At 40.6% G+C, this 18,261-nt stretch overlaps 1 protein-coding gene across 3 annotated transcripts in view; it reads right to left on the reverse strand.

Moving 5' to 3' along the window:
- Positions 1-18,261, reverse strand: part of capn15 (calpain 15) — a 51,888-nt gene that overhangs the window by 9,958 nt on the left and 23,669 nt on the right. For 2 of the 3 annotated variants that reach the window (XM_061708430.1, XM_061708428.1), the window contains exons 3-10: positions 12,495-12,703; positions 10,703-10,886; positions 7,716-7,939; positions 6,641-6,766; positions 5,304-5,456; positions 1,988-2,149; positions 997-1,232; positions 693-865 (exon numbers count right to left, since the gene is read on the reverse strand). In XM_061708430.1, the coding sequence (XP_061564414.1) occupies positions 693-865; positions 997-1,232; positions 1,988-2,149; positions 5,304-5,456; positions 6,641-6,766; positions 7,716-7,939; positions 10,703-10,886; positions 12,495-12,703 (1,467 nt within the window). The remainder of the gene's footprint in view (positions 1-692; positions 866-996; positions 1,233-1,987; positions 2,150-5,303; positions 5,457-6,640; positions 6,767-7,715; positions 7,940-10,702; positions 10,887-12,494; positions 12,704-18,261) is intronic. The other variant, XM_061708429.1, reaches the window with a different exon arrangement.

Raw genomic sequence — 18,261 nt, forward strand, 5'->3', positions numbered from 1 at the left:
TCATTACCTAAAATGTAATCTACTCCGACAGGTTGTTAAAGGAAAAATGTTAAAAAAATGTTGGTCTCATATTAAGAGACATTTTTCAGAAATATTTTATGTCCTTTTAGTCATATGTACAGAGTAAACCAAAGAGAAATGTAATTTAATGTAATGTAATGTAATGTTGTTTTTTAGTTATCTATTTTTATCCTTATTTTCTTACACTAGTCAGTAGCTTATGTTGCTACAATGTTTTTATTGTCTTGTTTTGATTGTTTTTGTTTTTTCATTTTTATTTATATATATATTTTTTTTTATTATGTTTGCATAATGTTATGTTCGCATGTGTTAGCTAGTCATATTTAAGGAGAGGGGGTGAGAGTTTATAAGTTTTACTTCTTCTCATTCCCTTTCGAATATGTACTTTGTTATGTCTCATGTTAAGACGATTGTCTTATTTTCTTTCTTTTTTTATGATTCATATTCGAAATAAACTCTACTACTACTACTACTACTAAAAAAACATAATTAATGTTCATTTTTTCCATTAAGACTATTTTGGTGCTAGTACGTACGGGTCGGGGGGCCTGGCTGGTCTTAGACACAAGTAGGGGGGGGGGGGTCCAAGGAAAAAAGGTTGGGAACCACTGCTCTAATGACACAGCACCTTAAGTTTCCATGAATGTACACACTTAAAGGGTTAGTCTCACCTCGTGTCTTTCGCCTTTGTTTTCAGTCAGGAGAATGATGGCATCGGCCAGCGTGGTGGCAGTCGCTTCAACTTGCTCCACCATTACCTGTCGGGAGCTGTAGATGGCCAGAATGTAGCCGGGGAAGTCCTGGCTGGGCCGCCGTGCCACTCCGCTGGTGGGGCTTGAGACTACTAAGAACACAGAAGAATAATTAAGACAAAAATTGGTATATTCCACCCTGCATGTTCACCGTTAACTGAATGTTTCTGTTATTGTGCGCAGACACGGGCATCGCTCGCTGCCGCTGCAGCGGTGCACCTACTGGGTGGGGGTGGGCATCCCGTTCCGCTGACATTCATCTGCCAATGGTTGAAGGCGCAGCAGACAACAGCATACTCCCCTGGCTCCAGCATGACATCACAACCAACAAATTTCTTCACAGCTCGCTTGCTGTGGGCGAGCAGGCGGCCCAGAGTCAGCTTGTTGCCGTTACCGAAGGAGGCGCGGAAGACCATGATGCAGAGGTCCAGCAGGTGGCTGTCGGCTGTGTCTGAGCGCCTGGGGAGGTATTGAAGGTGGAGGATCAAATCAGAAGGAGAGAACTTAGAATTAGAACGGTGACACCATTTACAGAATCGCACCTCACTCTACTCTCAGTAAACTGGACCCACTCCATCATTCCGCCATCCGTTTTGCAACTGGGGCTCCTTTCACCACTCACCACTGCAACCTCTATAACCTGGTAGACTGGACCTCCCTTCACACCAGACGGCTCCATCACTGGTTTCTGCTTATCTATAAATCCATCCTCGGCATTACTCCTCCCTACCTCTCCTCTCTTCTGCACCTCTCACAACCTGCCCGCACTCTAAGGTCCAGCGCCTTCATCAATCTCTCCATCCCCAAAGTCCGCACCACCTTTGGGCGCAATGCCTTCCGGTTCGCTGCAGCCTCTGATTGGAACACCTTACAAAAAACCCTTAAACTTTCTGTTCTCACTTCCATCTCCACCTTCAAACTACATCTTTTATTAAGTACAACCGACTCCTGCACTTGCCTTTAGTCCTACTTCATGCATACTGACTGTTTTACTAGATTATTTGTTTTATCTTTTGTATTGTGTTTTAATGTCTTTTTGTGTATTTATATAACTTTGTTTTTTCATCTTAGCTCCCTCCCCTTACCCCCCTAGGCTGCACTTGTAAATAAGAAATTGTTCTTAATTTGCTTGCCTGGTTAAATAAAAGTTTATAAAAAAAAAAAAAAAGAATTAAAAAAGGAAAAAAAGGGAGTAAGAGGGGTAAGAAAGCTACCTGCTTCCCTCCTGGAAGAGAGCGAACTCCAGGGCCGTCCTCTCCAGCACGGTGAGGGCTGTGACGGTGACCGGCCCATTGGCTTTACTGGGGAAGCAGCCTTGTAGCCTCACCTCCTGCCAGTCTGAGTGGATCTTACAGATGTCTACTGAGTCAAAGTACCTATGGAGAGGGGGCAAAAACAAAGAGCAATTCTTAGTCTACATGGGGGCAAAATAAAATTACATTTTGTAAAATTCATAATCAAAAATAGCTGGTGTCTCACAAGAAGAAGTTTTCTATAAACCTGATTTCTGAGACAAAGCCTTAGTGACCAACAGACTCCCTGACGATACGAGCTTAGTCTATTTGTATGCATCACAAGGGATGCTTTAACATTAGCACAGCCTCTGAGGGCACCACTGCACAAAAACAATTTACCCCCCTAACGTATCAGACCTCTTCCTTCAAAGACAAAACTCCCAAGAGACGTTCTGTTCCTTACTTTGTCGCCGTTTCATCCCTTCCCAGCGTCACTGACAGCTGACTTATGCCTTGCTTTTGTCTTTTTAACAATGAGGGAAAAGAAAAAGGAACAAAAAGGCAGAAATGCTGAATGCCTTGATTTCTGCATATAAACATCTCTTTCCTTGTGCATGTCTATCCGTTATTGTGCTATCCTTTCTAAAAATGTAATTCATAATCACCATTAGCCATTTCTGGGTCACTGGATGTCTATGAGCTGATTTAAACTGCCCAGCGGGTTGGTTACCTTCTTTTTTTTCTCCTACTCTCTGAAATAAACAGATGCATGCTACAGGTTTTCCAGGAGGAATATTTGTCCGTCACAAAAAAAAAACAGCCAGAAGGCTGATGGGATTCTTGTCCACGCCCGGAGACATTTTTTCATGCTTTACTTGTTTTACAGGACAGCCCTGTTGATCTTACTTTGTTTAAGAGGAGGGACAATAAAAACACAGACATGTAGAGTGCACGAGGTATTTATTCTTGCTCAAACCTCCTCTAATCCTGCTTGACTGTAAAAACCTCTGTGGATCAGATCAGGGAAGTGCAGCTCCGTTCATTTATAATATCAAACATAAAACTCCAGTCGACTCAAGAAACGCTTTTTTATCTGGATCAATCAAATGATTTCCCTCTGGTGATACTTGGACTGTAATTCAGTTCAGTTTTCTTGCTGCCATTAGTATCATTACTAATATTACGATGCATGTTTGCTTCAGGTTTGAATTACTTGCTCTATTGGTCTCGGACACAATGCTAAAGACAACAACCTTCTACAGCAGTTCCAGCAAATCAGAGATCTTCAGGCATGCCGGGAAACAAAGCAGAGAACTACGACCGAAATCAAACACCTTCCTTTTCCTTTGGTTTATTATTCAATTGTTTATATTTATTAAACTTTTTTTTAACCACCAAGCAAAATTTTAAGAGTGCCCCGGCCAACATAAGTATGAATATAAATGATGTTACTGCAGTCCAGCAAAGACAAAAAAGTCACAGAGACGAGCCTCTTTTTGGCAGAAAAACAAAGACTTGATTCTGAAGAAAACAAAAAAACAATTTAAACTAAAGCTTTAATAAACTGATTCCTATTAGACGTTAAAGTGAGAGCATCATCAATCACAATGCTTTCACTTGCTCTCAACTATCTATATTCTTAAACTAGTTCAATCCCAGAATGCAGATGGGTGGTGATATACCCAAGAATCATCGACTTTGATTTCTCAGTGAAAACATCCCAAGTTTTTGTTTTGTTGGCACTTATGACTAGTTATTTGTTGGTTCTACAAAAAAAATTCATCACATGTTTCTCATTCATCCACCCACAAAAAACATCCCCTCAGTCAGGGGAAATGTGAGGGTTTAGTCTCTTGCACGAGCACAGTTCAACAAACGCACCACCAAAAGCCATAACATCAACATACTGTATATTTATACATGTTTAAAAAAGATGCTCTCCTATAAAGGAGTTTACGTCTACAGCTCTGAACAGGTGGAAGTTAGCAAATCCTTGCAGGCGGTCGTGTTTGTACAACCCAATAAGTGGGTAAGTGTAGCATTACTGGTCACTGTTGTCCGGGCTCAAACTTCATAAGGTGGAAAAAATAAAAAACAAAAATGAGCCCATCACACCAACAGGCACAGAGATTTATCATAAAGTCTCATCTGTAAAAACAAAAAACAAAGACAACATATGCTTAAAAACATTCTGATTCTGCATGTACATGAGCCCATGCCGTCACCTTTGATGGACACTAGAGGGCAGAGAGTTTGACTAAGAGTGAGTCTGACATGAGTTAGAAGGGGATTAACCCATTCTAGAAACAATGACGCAGGGAAACAGCATTACCACACTCCACTGCCTTGATAACTGCATCATTCCTGGAGAGAATACACTTGCCGTTTCCTAAAAACCAAAAATTTGTAAATTGGGAGGTGGCCTCTCATTGGGAGCTCCCAACAAGTTAACGGGTGGTTTAGTTAATGGAAGTGAAGAGATGTTATACACAGTACTCGAGTTGAGGGGGGATGAGGGGGGAAGGCATCCCCCCTGAAATAAAAACGGTCAAAATCCTCCCCCCTGTAAAACTGCCACCCCCCCCTTTCCATCCCTTATGTCATTTCATCAATGAATGTGGTTTTACTGCTATTTCAACATTTAGAGTCATCACCAGAAAAATAACCTTTTTGACAATTTTCACTTGTTTCAAGTAAATTTTCACTTGAAATAAGTAGAAAAATCTGCCAGTGGGGCAAGATTTATCTTCGCATTACAAGCAAAAAAATCTTGTTCCACTGGCAGATTTTTCTACTTATTTCAAGTGAAAATCTACTTGAAACAGGTGAAAATTGTTGTCTTTTCCAGTGACAAGTCTTGTTTTAAGTGTAATAAGACTTTTTTACTCTTTTTTTTTTTTTTTACTTTTTTACTTTAATCAGCACAAATTATCTGTCCCCATATGATAAAATCCACCACCCCCCCTGATTTTTTTTTACAACTCGAGTACTGGTTATACATTATAGTTTTCCCCACTTCATCCAGAGTCTGGGAACTATCTTGTCCGTCAGAAGGATAAAGTATTATTATGAAGTATCATTATTATATTATTATTCTTATCATTATCCACAAAGCATCTGGAAATTGAATGAAACTAGGTCACTGCATTAAAGGCAGGTTTAGAGGGCATCTTTTAATTTGCTTATTCTGGGAGGAAGTCAGGCTAAAAGCCTTGATGGGAACTGATATAAAAAAAAACCCAAAAAACGTCAGAGGGATGAATATTCACTAATACCAAAAAAAATAAAAAATTACTTTATAAAGTCTGTGTACTCCATCCAGAAGACCCCCTCGCTGCTCCCGTGAGCCATCAGCTCATGGCGGAGGTGCTGCGGCCAGTCTGCCCACTCATCCGACCAGCTGCCATTCCAGGAGAAGCGGCCCCAAGGATTACGCAGCCGCAACAACCTTCGGCAGAATCACAGGTAGGGAGGAACATAAAAGATGGGGGGGGGGACACAAATACAGGAGCCAGTTAAAATGTTAACAGCTTTTAATCAGTGTGCCCCGTCTCATAATGACTCATTTCATGTCTTGTATGGATTATTGGCTTCATCTTAACAACCCATTTCATTTCACTGCCTATCCTGTGCGATCAAGAATTTAGGAGGCATAATACAAAACCATATGGGAGAAACCGCACTTTTCAAATAAAGTGCAAGTGGGTCCTTGACGCCAAACTGCTTTTCAAGTTATCGAAACTTTGGTGAACTACAATGTGTCCAGAAACCCACTCCGACTGCTGCGTGGCACGCAGATGAAAGTGTCTATGTGGCTCTTGAGCAAATTACATTTTTGACTCCTTTCAAATTCCTTCCACACTAAAGGTGATGAACTCCTATGGACTCACAGTTCATTCCTGATGAGTGATCAGTGAACTGGTGGACAACTGTTTTCCAGTGGCATCGAGTCCTCGGTCTATCTACCAAAGATCACCCCAATAAATACTAAAACTAAGAAATGCATTGTTCAATTAATCCTTAACTAAGGATGAATCGTCAAGCTCATTTACTTTCCCCCAAAAAATAAATAAAATTCAAAGGGCACGCAATCCAATATAAATACAGGAAAAAAATGACACAGTTGTTGCTGAAAACTGCTCAAGAGCTTAAAAAGTTAATTGATTCAGACTTCAGACTGTAAAGTCAGTTTTGTCAACTGTATAATCATTTGATGCCACTGGAAGTCAAATCTTTTCTATTTTAAGTTAGTTTAGGCTCCACTGAAGATATTCTCAAAAAAGTTGTTTATTTTCTGTTGCAATAAAGACTAGCCAGGTGTCATCATTCCCCCAATTCCTTTTTTTTTTTGTTTTCTTACACCAAGAAGCCCCTGAAATATGTGCTCTCAGTTTGCAACTCTACAATAAAATGGTGCCCAACTGTTGTCTTCCAGTGAACTGGCTGTATAATAAAAGACCATATGTTTGCAAGAAACCAGCAAATAACAGTTATTTGGTTTGATTCTGTTCCCCTAAAAGTCTGCTCCAAAGATAATCCTGATATGAGGAAAGAGACAGAGAAGTATGAGGACATTCAAATATCAACATCACCAGATGAAGGATGGAAAGAGTTGTTCTGGTCCGCCCGTACCTGTAACCTTGCACGTCTCGAACATCCAAGATGGAATAAGCATGTCGAGGCCTGAGACCCAAAGACTCATAAACAGCATCGTCCACCTTCATGTTGCCTCCCCCGCAGGACGCGCCCATTAGAAACCTGAGAAAGCAAAGGATGCAATTAGGGATGGGCGATATTTTACCGTTCACGATATATCGTCAAAAAAATTCCCCACGGTAAGAATTTGTCATCTCGCGATAAAAACGATAAATTCCCGTTGATGACGTTTTTGTGTAAAGTCGGATTTATGATTCTGTGGTTAAATCCACGCACAACGTAGGTGAAGGAAGGAAGGAAGGAAGGAAGGAAGGAAGGAAGGAAGGAAGGAAGGAAGGAAGGAAGGAAGGAAGGAAGGAAGGAAGGAAGGAAGATATGAGCCAGAAAGAAAGAAAGAAAGAAAGAAAGATATGAGCCAGAAAGAAAGAAAGAAAGATATGAGCCTGAAAGAAAGAAAGAAAGAAAGAAAGAAAGAAATTAGCCTGAAAGAAAGAAAGAAAGAAAGAAAGAAAGAAAGAAAGAAAGAAAGAAATTAGCCTAAAAGAAAGAAAGAAAGAAAGATATGAGCCTGAAAGAAAGAAAGAAAGATATGAGCCTGAAAGAAAGAAAGAAAGAAAGATATGAGCCAGAAAGAAAGAAAGAAAGAAAGAAAGATATGAGCCAGAAAGAAAGAAAGAAAGAAAGAAAGATATGAGCCTGAAAGAAAGAAAGAAAGAAAGAAAGAAAGAAAGAAAGAAAGAAAGAAAGAAAGAAAGAAAGAAAGAAAGAAAGAAAGAAAGAAAGAAAGAAAGAAAGAAAGAAAGAACGAAAGAACGAAAGATAAATTCCCGTTGATGACGTTTTTGTATTGGTATTTTTTTTATCGTTATCGGGATAAATGCCAGAAATTATCGTGATACATTTTTTAGTCCATACCGCCCATCCCTAGATGCAATCACATATAATGTTCAACTTTCACTGATTCTTTGTTATTTAACAACAAATTACTTTTCAACTGAGATGCTTTCATTATTTCACTATTATTAGTGCCACTACTGGGCCCGGCTCTTACCCAGCCTCCTTGGAGCTCAGCATCTTGGCCCAGATGAGGTCTGTATCGATGGGCTCCTCCCGAGGGTTGGTGGAGCTGACTTGGAGCATGAGGGAGTCACAGGGAGCCCCAGTCAGTGTGGCCAGGCCCTCGATAGCTCGCCCTGCCTGCAGGGCAAAGTAGGAACCATGGAGTTTGGCCAAAGCCTTCTCAATCAGCGCCACCCACAGCTGCTTCCTCTGAGCCTGGAATGACGGGAAAGAGTCAAAGAAATATGAGTATGAGTCACTGAGAGCAGTACACTTGTAGCAATATGTTGTCCTTTCTTTAGTGTTTTAACCTGGCTGTAAGCCCGCCGGCGGTGACGCAAGCATTAAAAGGTTTTTACACATAATCTGATACCAAATATTGAATGTCTTGTTTAATATTTCTTATCTTAGAATTGCCATACACAAGGCTACTCATGCATTTCTAACATGCTCGGGGGAAGGATTTCTCTCTCACCTGGGCTAGTCTGCACTGGTTTTATTTTTGTCTTTATCTTCTCGTCTCAATGAGATAAGATGCAGACAAAGATATGAAGCTTGTAAGATGTAGAAGTCTGGATAGAAGTGTGCCTGCTTTTTTTGTTGTCACTTATTTTTCCGCACAATTGAATCCTTTATTTGCTGATTAATTGATTAATAAGAAATTCCTTTGAGATACACTTGTGAAGAAAGGCAACATAATGAGCTAACTTGAACTAATTAAAACAACAGGGTTTCTGCAAGGTGCCCTCAGTTGAATTACCAGCTTTTAAACACAGCTTGAATGACACAATGCACAAGATACAAAATGTATAAATGAAAACCAATAAAAATGAAAGCTGCTAGCAGCGATGAACGGACCCTCGCACTCATGGCCACCCCCCCCATAAGCATATCAGAAATGACACCACCCACGACTTCCTATGTCAAACCATTCAAAAGTTATAGCAGAAAATAGGGACAACCAATCAGAAGAAGGGGCGGGGCTAATTCAGGCCAATGAAGGACTCAATACCGAGTCCGATGACACCACCCACATGTCTTTATCACAACCCATTCAAAAGTTATTGCAGAGAAAAGTATTCTAGGGGGCGATGTTGAGCCATTAGGCCACGCCCATTAATGCAAACCATGAAATATCAAATTTATCACCAAGCCTGGGTTGCGTGCAAAATTTGGTGACTTTTGGGGAACTATCAAATATCGAGATGAAGGGGGGGGCGCGCTTTTTGGCGTCTAGCGTCACCACGGTAACTCTTTTGAAAGAGAAAAGTAATGCGCGTTGTCGCAGGATGGAGACGAACATTTTGATGTATAACACACCTGGGTGCACGTTACGGTTCAGGCCGTATTAACTAGAGTTGTGAAACGTGATCGGAAATCGGGGCCGATCACGTGATTGCAGACTCGATCCGGACTCGGACGTTATGAGCCGATCAGGAATCGTATATATATATATATATATATATCAGGGTTTCTGTTGTCCGGTAATTGCCGGACTTTGTCCGGTAAAATATGCCGAAGTCCGGTATTTTATAATCTCTCCGGTCAAAATGTCCGGTGAAAATACTCACTGGCGCCGACATCCACGTGTGCGTTGATTTATGGTTCCGCGTCGCACCGACGCAGAGTCTACAGCGTAGGGTTCGCGGCGAAGCGCACCCTACGCCAGACCCTACGGCGTAGGCTCTGCGTTGGTGTGACGCAGAACCATAATTCCGGCTTAAAAGTAAACAACATGCGCCCAAGTACCCGTGCATGACAGGCAGACACACACGGGGAGAAGAGACAATTTCTTTAATTTTTATTTTTTTTTAAAAACTTTATCCTTATGAACGCAATTGTTATATACGGTAGTCCAACTTTCCTTATTTTAATCAGAACACTTTCTTTTTTCCTCTTCGGCGTGGAGTAGTGGGCTTGGAGCGGCAGCCATCGGTTAGTTTTTTCTTTTTAGATCCGAGGCTTTGCGTAGATGGTGGCTTCTGCAACTTTCAGGCGCTTTTTCTGCGCAAGCAAGCTTTATAGATGAGGCCCCAGGACTGAAGCGGAGCTGCGGCGCCGACATTATGGTTCCGCGTCGCGGAAGGCTCTGCATTGGTGTGACGCGGGACCATAAATCAACGCACACGTGGAGTAGTGGGCTCGGAGCGGCAGCCATACAGCGCATGCGCGCAGAGCACGCCTGTTTGTTTTGAAGCTGAAGCAGCCCTATGCTTAAAAAAAAAAAAAAAAAAGAAAAAGAAAAGAAAATATTTTTATACTGACTTAAGAATGTTCAAGCTGCTTACCTCCTATGTGCTCAGTTTACAGTACACATGTTAAAATATAATAAAAGGGTCATCCTGCATAATTTTCTTTTCTCTTCTTCATTTTTTATTGTTTTATAAAAGTATCGGATCGGGACTCGGTATCGGCAAGTCCTCAAAATCAAAAGGACTCGGACTCGGGGGCAAAAAAACCTGATCGGGACATCCCTAGTATTAACTACCGAAGGAATGGCATAAATTGCGCCAAAATCACGCGATTAATTCAAAATGGCCGACATCCTGTTCAGTTTCGGCCATGGCGCCAAGAGACTTTTCTTTAAGTTGCGACATGATACAGATGTGTACTGATTTTCGTGCATGTACGTTAAACCGTATTGTGGGGCTTGAGGCACAAAGTTTTCTAGGGGGCGCTGTTGAGCCATTTTGCCACGCCCATTAATACAAACCATTAAATATCACATTTTTCGCCAGGCCTGGCTTGCGTGCAAAATTTGGTGACTTTTTGAGCACGTTTAGGGGGCAAAAAGGCCCTCCTTTCGTCAGAAGAAAGAATAAAGAAAGAATAATTCCTACAGATACAATAGGGCCTTCGCACTGTAAGTGCTCGGGCCCTAATAATAGTGTTTACGTGTAACTATTTGTCGTTTCGTGTCTGAAACCCTTCTTTCTTGCAACATCCATGCAGAATAATAATTCCCCACATTTTTCTGACCTGGGAAAAGAGGAGGTACCCATAGTCATCGCAGGGCAGCATGTCATCCACCAGTACCGTCGTCCACGTCCCATCTTTACACAACCGCACCTGGTAGGCCCCTTCGTGGCAAATGGTCCTGGTGATCATCACCCTCTCCACCAGCTCTGGGCGCTCGGCCAACACAGCCAGCGCACTCAGGAACCTGGATAGATGTAAAACTCTATGAGCTGGAAGACAGAGCTGCATCAAAATGGACAGATTTTAGCCGAGAGGACTAGAGTGAAACAAAGCCCAAAGTGGATTCCAGTGAGGAAGTAAATTAAATGGAGAAGCAAAATCAGAGGTGGTAATACGATTATGAGGGGCATGACAATGGCTGCGAGCATCTTTACTGTACTAAAAACAATCATGCCAAAGGAACGTTTGATAAAAATCTGAAAAGATAAAAACGACAAGGCTATTAAAATGTAAAAATATGATCAAAACAATATTTTCCACCGTGGTACCTTGAGCACTCTTTATTTTTCCTCCCTCGTTAAAATCAATCACATCTGATAAGTCAAAGCTCCCTGCCTTCTAGTCACCTCCCTCTTTCTCTTAATTGGCCCTGCAGCACAGACTGCTCCTCCAATTAGCTTGCATGAGATATTAGTTAATCAAAAGTACAGATACATCTGAAATGCTGATTGCTCTAGAAAAGAGAAATACAGCTAGAGGGGATCCAGGGATCTCACTTAAAAGGAATATTTTTCAACGTGAAATGAAAATATGTGAATAATCCAGTGAAATAGCTACAGAAAATAATGTTTTTGTGACAATGAGGCAATGCAGCAATGGTGTCAAGACTTGAAATGGTATTTATCAAAGCACGTGTGCGTTACTGAACATTCTTTAAGCGCCAGATGAGTGTGGGTGACCGATCCATTCAGTCACTAATACAACGGAGAAAAGAATCCAATAAAAATTGAATTAGCTGTGTCATTATGTGACAGCAATGTCACCTTGTGCTGCGGCCATATTCAAGGACAAAGATAAAACGTACTACTTTCTTTGCTTTACTTTCTTTCATTTCTCTGTGTGTGTTTGTGTGTGTGTATGTGTGTGTGTGTGTGTGTGCAATGTGTGTGTGTTTTTCAGCAAAAAGAAAAGAGAAAGATGGAGATATCAAGCCAACAAGCAAAAATGTGGGTTACATCCTGTTGTGAGTGAGCAGATTTGCCTCTGGAGAGGGTTATTTTTGATAAGCTGTGTGCTGGTGATGAAGTGGAAAGTTGTATTGGGACAACTTTGTGGGTGACTTTTACTTGGTGTGTGTGTATGTGTGTAAAGATGGAGGACGGCAAGATACATAAACACACACATCAAAGGACACACAGAAAAGGAGGGAGATAAAGCTGGTGTCCAAACTCAATTCTGTGAATAATCTCCCTGTCAGGTATATCTGTGCATCTGTTCAACTCCACTGGATTCTTTCTACTTCAATTTAATCTTCATTCATCTTAATTCTTTTTTATTTTGCTTTAATTTCCTTTCTCTTACAGTTTCTCTGCCTCTGTTAGTGTCTCCATCTCTACTAACTTCAGGCTTCAGTGTTCACTTGAAGACTCAGACAAGAATGACAGGCAGAAGAATTATTATACGTTGCTTCACATTCTTATGACCTTTCACAAAAAGTGCTTTCATTTTACAATGGATATGTACTTTTCTTGTCCATAGCTTTTGTCGCCTTTCTTCCAGATAAAAAAAGTCTATATGATCTACTAAATGACCTATTTGGTGCACTTTGTGTCTTTGTGTTTTGGTGACTCACCAGCAGTTTCCAAGGAGTCCTTGAAGGATGTCAGACGGCCTTGGCGTGCGGAAGACGGACCATTTGACGCCTCGGTCTTTAAAGTTACTGCAGTTGATCTCGTGTGGGCGCAGCCACTTTTTGATTCGCTGCTGGACGCTGTCACCCTCGGGGAAACCCACAGAGCGAGATCCCGGGGGGAAACTGTCATCCACAAAGTTCACAGAGTTCTGAATAAGGACAAGAGGAAGACAATGGAAGTTGGAGTGGAAAAGTGACAGACAGACAGACTAAAACTATTCAAATCTCTTTCAAATGGAGATGGTGAGAGCAGTTAAAATAAAGATTTACCAGCAGCTTATGTAAATCCGAGCTGCTTTTTTAAATATTGTTTTTTGGGGGCAGTTTTTCAGGTAAATTATCATTAATACAGGGCATCACACAAGCTCTGACTCATGGGATAAACAAGAATAAATAACCTTCGTCTACATTTATTGTTATGGCAGGAGAAGTTACTTTGCCTGTGCACATGTATGAGGCACAGCAGAGGACAAAATGCATCTACTAGATCAGGGGTCGGCAGCCCAAAATGTTGAAAGAGCCATATTGGACCAAAAACACAAAAAACGAATATGTCTGGAACCGCAAAAAATGAAAAGTCTTGTATCAGCCTTAGAATGAAGGCAAATGGCGAAAGGCGAAATGTCAAGAAAAAATTCGAAATGTCGAGAAAAAAGTCGAAATGTTGAGAAAAAAGTCAAAATTTCGAGAAAAAAGTCAAAATGTCGAGATTAAAAAGGAAAGGAAAAAGGAAGAAAAAAAGAGAAAAAAAGGGAAAAGAAAAAGAAGAAAAAAAGAGAAAAAAAAGAAAAAAAAGAAAAAAGAAAAAGAATATAAGAAAAAAAAGAAAAAAAGGTCAAACATTTTTGAAAAAGCTCCAAGAGCCACTAGGGCGGCGCTAAAGAGCCGCATGCGGCTCTAGAGCCGCGGGTTGCTGATCCCTGTACTAGATAATACTTTACTATAAAAGACACAAGACAAATATGCAAAGAACCTAAAAACAGTTAAAGCTCCTCAATTTCTAACACATTCTCACTGAGGATTTTACATAACACACAGGATTTATTGTACAGAGGGCCTTGACTACATGAATACATTAACAAAGATATTCAATCTGACGCATTTTCTGTCCGTATGAAAATCTTATAAAAACACACCTGAGAGGACACGCGCCAAACAACATCCAATTTCCTGTTTACAGTGTGCGGAAAGGGCTCAGTTGTGTTGCCAGGCACAACTAGTAAACTGAATTGATTGGTAACCATCCCCCACAATCCCATTCTGTAACCTTGATGTGGCGTCGGCTGCCAGACAGAATCCCTTCAATGCTTTCTTCCCACCCCGGCTATCCAAGGACTCAACAGAATGTGTGCTTCACTGGCTTAGGAATGACACCTTTTGCGAGCTTTGAATGTGTGGATTTAAGAAGTTGCTTAAGATTTTTTTTCAGAAAAGGTAGAGAGCAAAGCTTTAGCCTTAAATACATGCAGAAAAATTAAATTCGACTAAATGGACCTAAAAGTATACTCTCCAAAAATTCATAAGAGCAGAGAGAAGTGAGAAGAATGGTTTGTTAGAACTATGAAGTAGAATATATAAGTTCAGAGAAAACTTTAATCAACTTTCACTGTTGTTCACAGTTTATGCTGCTCTGACATCAATCAGCATAAGCCTGGCTGGCTGTCCTCACCCAAAGGCTGGGAACTTGCCAGCGTGCGAAACTGTGACTGCTATCAGCCAATTCAGCGCTAAGCTAGGAGAATCTACCGCCTTCTTCTCATCTCCCAGACTACACAGTGCTGGCAGCTATACAGGGCCTTTTATATATATTTTTTTCTCATGTGTGTGTGATTATAGTAAGCTTGTAGTAAGATGTCTACGTGTTACAGACAACCTATTGATCTCCAAATATGTGATGGCAAGGAATTACTCTCTTGCCACACTTATTGAAGACAAAACAAAGCTGTCCAAGAACAGCACGGCTCTGACAGATCCGTCACAGACAGTGAAAACGTGTCACTGCAGGTGGTCAGAATTACTGATCGAGCAAGCAAAAACAAAGCTCTAGATAAAGTCCAAGAAACATGCACTGTAAAGAGTGGTGGAATGAAGGAAAATAAAACAAACATCCAATGTGTTGCCATGTAGCATATTTGAGCTGCTCCCTAAGAGGGCAACATGGAAATGGAAACGGTTGGAGCGTTGCTGTATCTCCCAGCTCATGAGTCAAGACATTGGCTGTTAACCCAGTGTTTGTGCCACAATAAGTGAGAAGACCTGCTCTTGGCCACTGGCATCAACTACATACCGTTTATTCTTAAAACCAAAGAGTATCGTAATAAAAAGAGAGAACAGAGAAAAATTTCTGTAAGATGAAGAAAAATCATCGTAGTTCCACCAATGGGCTTTACTACTGTGTGACTTCATATTAGGAATGGGCGATATTTTACCGTTCACGATATACCGTCAAAAAAATTCCTCACGATAAGAATTTGTCATGTCGCGGTAAAAACTATAAATTCCCGTTGATGATGTTTTTGTGTAAAGCTGATTTTTGGAAGGAAGGAAGGAAGGAAGGGAGAAAACAAGGAAAGAAGGAAGGAAGGGAGAAAAGAGGAAGGGAAGAAGGAAGGAGAGAGCAGGAGGAAAGAAGGAAGGAAGGGGAAAAAAGAAGGAAGAAAGGAAGAAAGGAAGGAAGGAAGGAAGGAAGGAAGGAAGGAAGGAAGGAAGGAAGGAAGGAAGGAAGGAAGGAAGGAAGGAAGGAAGGAAGGAAGGGAGAAAACAAGGAAAGGAGGAAGGAAGGGAGAAAAGAGGAAGGGAAGAAGGAAGGAAAGAGCATGAGGAAGGAAGGAAGGAAGGGGAAAAAAGAAGGAAGAAAGGAAGAAAGGAAGGAAGGAAAGGGGAGAAGGAAGGGAGAAAACAAGGAAAGGAGGAAGGAAGGGAGAAAACAAGGAAAGGAGGAAGGAAGGGAGAAAAGAGGAAGGGAAGAAGGAAGGAGAGAGCATGAGGAAGGAAGGAAGGAAGGGGAAAAAAGAAGGAAGAAAGGAAGAAAGGAAGGAAGGAAAGGGGAGAAGGAAGGGAGAAAACAAGGAAAGGAGGAAGGAAGGGAGAAAACAAGGAAAGGAGGAAGGAAGGGAGAAAAGAGGAAGGGAAGAAGGAAGGAGAGAGCAGGAGGAAAGGAGGAAGGAAGGGAAAGAAAGAAAGAAAGAAAGAAAGAAAGAAAGAAAGAAAGAAAGAAAGAAAGAAAGAAAGAAAGAAAGAAAGAAAGAAAGAAAGAAAGAAAGAAAGAAAGAAAGAAAGAAAGAAAGAAAGAAAGAAAGAAAGATTCCCGTTGATGACAAACATGGCGGATCTGAGAGCGAAATAGATTCATAGTTAAAAAGGTGGAGCTGAATTGGTATTTTTTTTTAATCGTCATTTTTATCGTTATCGGGATAAATGCCAGAAATAATCGTGATACATTTTTTAGTCCATACCGCCCATCCCTACTTCATATACATGTCAAACAGATATAAAAGCATCAGTTTATTAGACATTAGATGGATATGTAGAATATATATACGTCAACATTTTGCTTGATAAAACTGTTGTCAATCAGTCATGATTAAAAGATTATGGGATCAGTTTGTATTTACACTTCTAAAACAAACACATTTCTGCTAATGCAAATGAGTCTACAGTTAAAAGAGAGTTCTTGCAGACTTTGATGAGCTGCTGAACCTGCTTGATTGGCATAGAACATGGCATCAACAAGAGAGCTGTCAGTTGAAACAAACTCCTTCAGGAGGGTAATTCAACACAGCGAGCAGCGAGGAATGCTGGTTTGTTGTGTCTAATTTGAAGCACACACAAACTAAATGGGAAATATATATATTTACATATAATGAAATATGATATGAACTATTCCTCTTTAAAAAAAAAACAAACAAAAAAAAAACATCTAAGTGTTAAACCTTATTTGGGATATTGCCTTTTTTTAGAACAAGAGAAAGTAATTAGATCAGTACTGTAAATGCAATAAATGTTTGTGACCAAAATGTAATAAATCTGCAGGACAAAATGGAATTTGCACACTTGAATTTATCATTTACACTTAAATAGAAAGTAAAAAGGTTAAAGCTGTCTAATGGGAAGAAGTCAGAGTGTGAGTGATTAAATGAAAGTGATGTTCACTGTTGAATTATGTATCTGCACTGGGCGAGGAACCTTTGCTAGAACTTTGGTTTAGGTCAAACCAACCAAATATAGATGATTGCATGAAGAAAACAAGTCATAAGATAAGATAAGAAATCCTTTAATAGTCATCTCCACAGTAATTCATGATGTGGGGCTGGGTGCCAGGTAAAGGACTAGAGGAGTTGGCATTGGATAAAAGCTAATTTTAAAGATGTGAAAATATGGACACATTTCTCCAAGTATGTTTGGATATGACGCCAGGGTTTTTTCAGGATGATAAAGAGGCCATGTCATCTCCATGACATGGCCAGCAAACAGTTTGGATGTCAATCTGACATTTTGTGCTGGAAATTGAAAAATATGGCCCATGACAAGGCTCAATCCAGCAAAACTAATATGTCAACTGCTGTATGGGAAAGCTGGAACTTGATTGATGAGGAATATTATTTTTCATTAGTGCAGTTCATGCTTCATAGAATTCAAGCTGTCGTAAAAGCCAGAGGAGCAGCAACAAAGTACCAATTGTGACCCCCCCTCTCATAATTTCCTAATAATTTCCCTCTGATTGAGGTTTTTACAGTAATTTCATAATTTTTCTCCTATGCAGGATCTGGGGAAAATTATTATTATTATTTTTTTTTAAATCAATTAATTAGAAAAAACCCTGAGGGATGCAAAGCCTCAAGTTGTTAAATAAAATATTTTAGTTTCATCCATATTTTTTGTCTTTCTACAAAATAAAAACGGCCAAAGTAAAATCGTCCAGATACTTCCATAGTTTTGCACAGGATTGTGTTTGCGGATGGACGAACCACATATTACCCTGTGCTTGTTTTTCAACAACACCACCATCTGCTTAATCCAATAAAGCAAGAAAGACGATCATGGAGTCTGCAAGAATTCACTGCAAATTCTTGTGGTCTGAGAGGCTTCAAATTGTGTACAAGGGCACTCTCAAAGCTTTTATCATTATTACATGTCCACACTGGCGTCTTGGTGCTCGCTCTGTGTTAGTACCTTCACACAGATGGATTAGAAAGACCAACGGCTCTTTCTTAGCAGTTTACCCCCTTTTATCTCTTTGGCCCTTGAAACAGCGGCAACGGATGCGGTGAGTGATTAAATTCACTATGGGGAAGCAGAATACTTGTGCTCATCTCATCTCTTCTTCTGCTGCTAAAAATAGGCCAGCCCCATGCTCACCTTAGTAAAAACACACACAGTTGCTCAGCTACACATTGACTGTTACACAGGAGAATTGAGTTCAATTGTGTGAAGAAGGTGGGCTGGAGATGGAGAGGTACAGAGGTTTGTAACGGGGAATGAATGACACCGAGTAATAAAGGGATAAAGAGCAGAAAGCACTTTAGTCTCTGTAGCCCTGCTCATTTTTCTTCTTCTGAACTAAAAGATTTGAGGAGGAAAGCATAAAAGTGCATCTTCAATGACAATCGTTAAGGAGAAAGTGAGCAAGAGTGGGGATGTGGGAATGCTGGTATCCATACTCCCGACGGAACCAACTTCCTGCCTACGATCGAAGAAACGAAGCCTG

Source organism: Cololabis saira, chromosome 19 (assembly GCF_033807715.1).
Source record: "Cololabis saira isolate AMF1-May2022 chromosome 19, fColSai1.1, whole genome shotgun sequence".
NCBI lineage: Eukaryota > Metazoa > Chordata > Actinopteri > Beloniformes > Belonidae > Cololabis > Cololabis saira.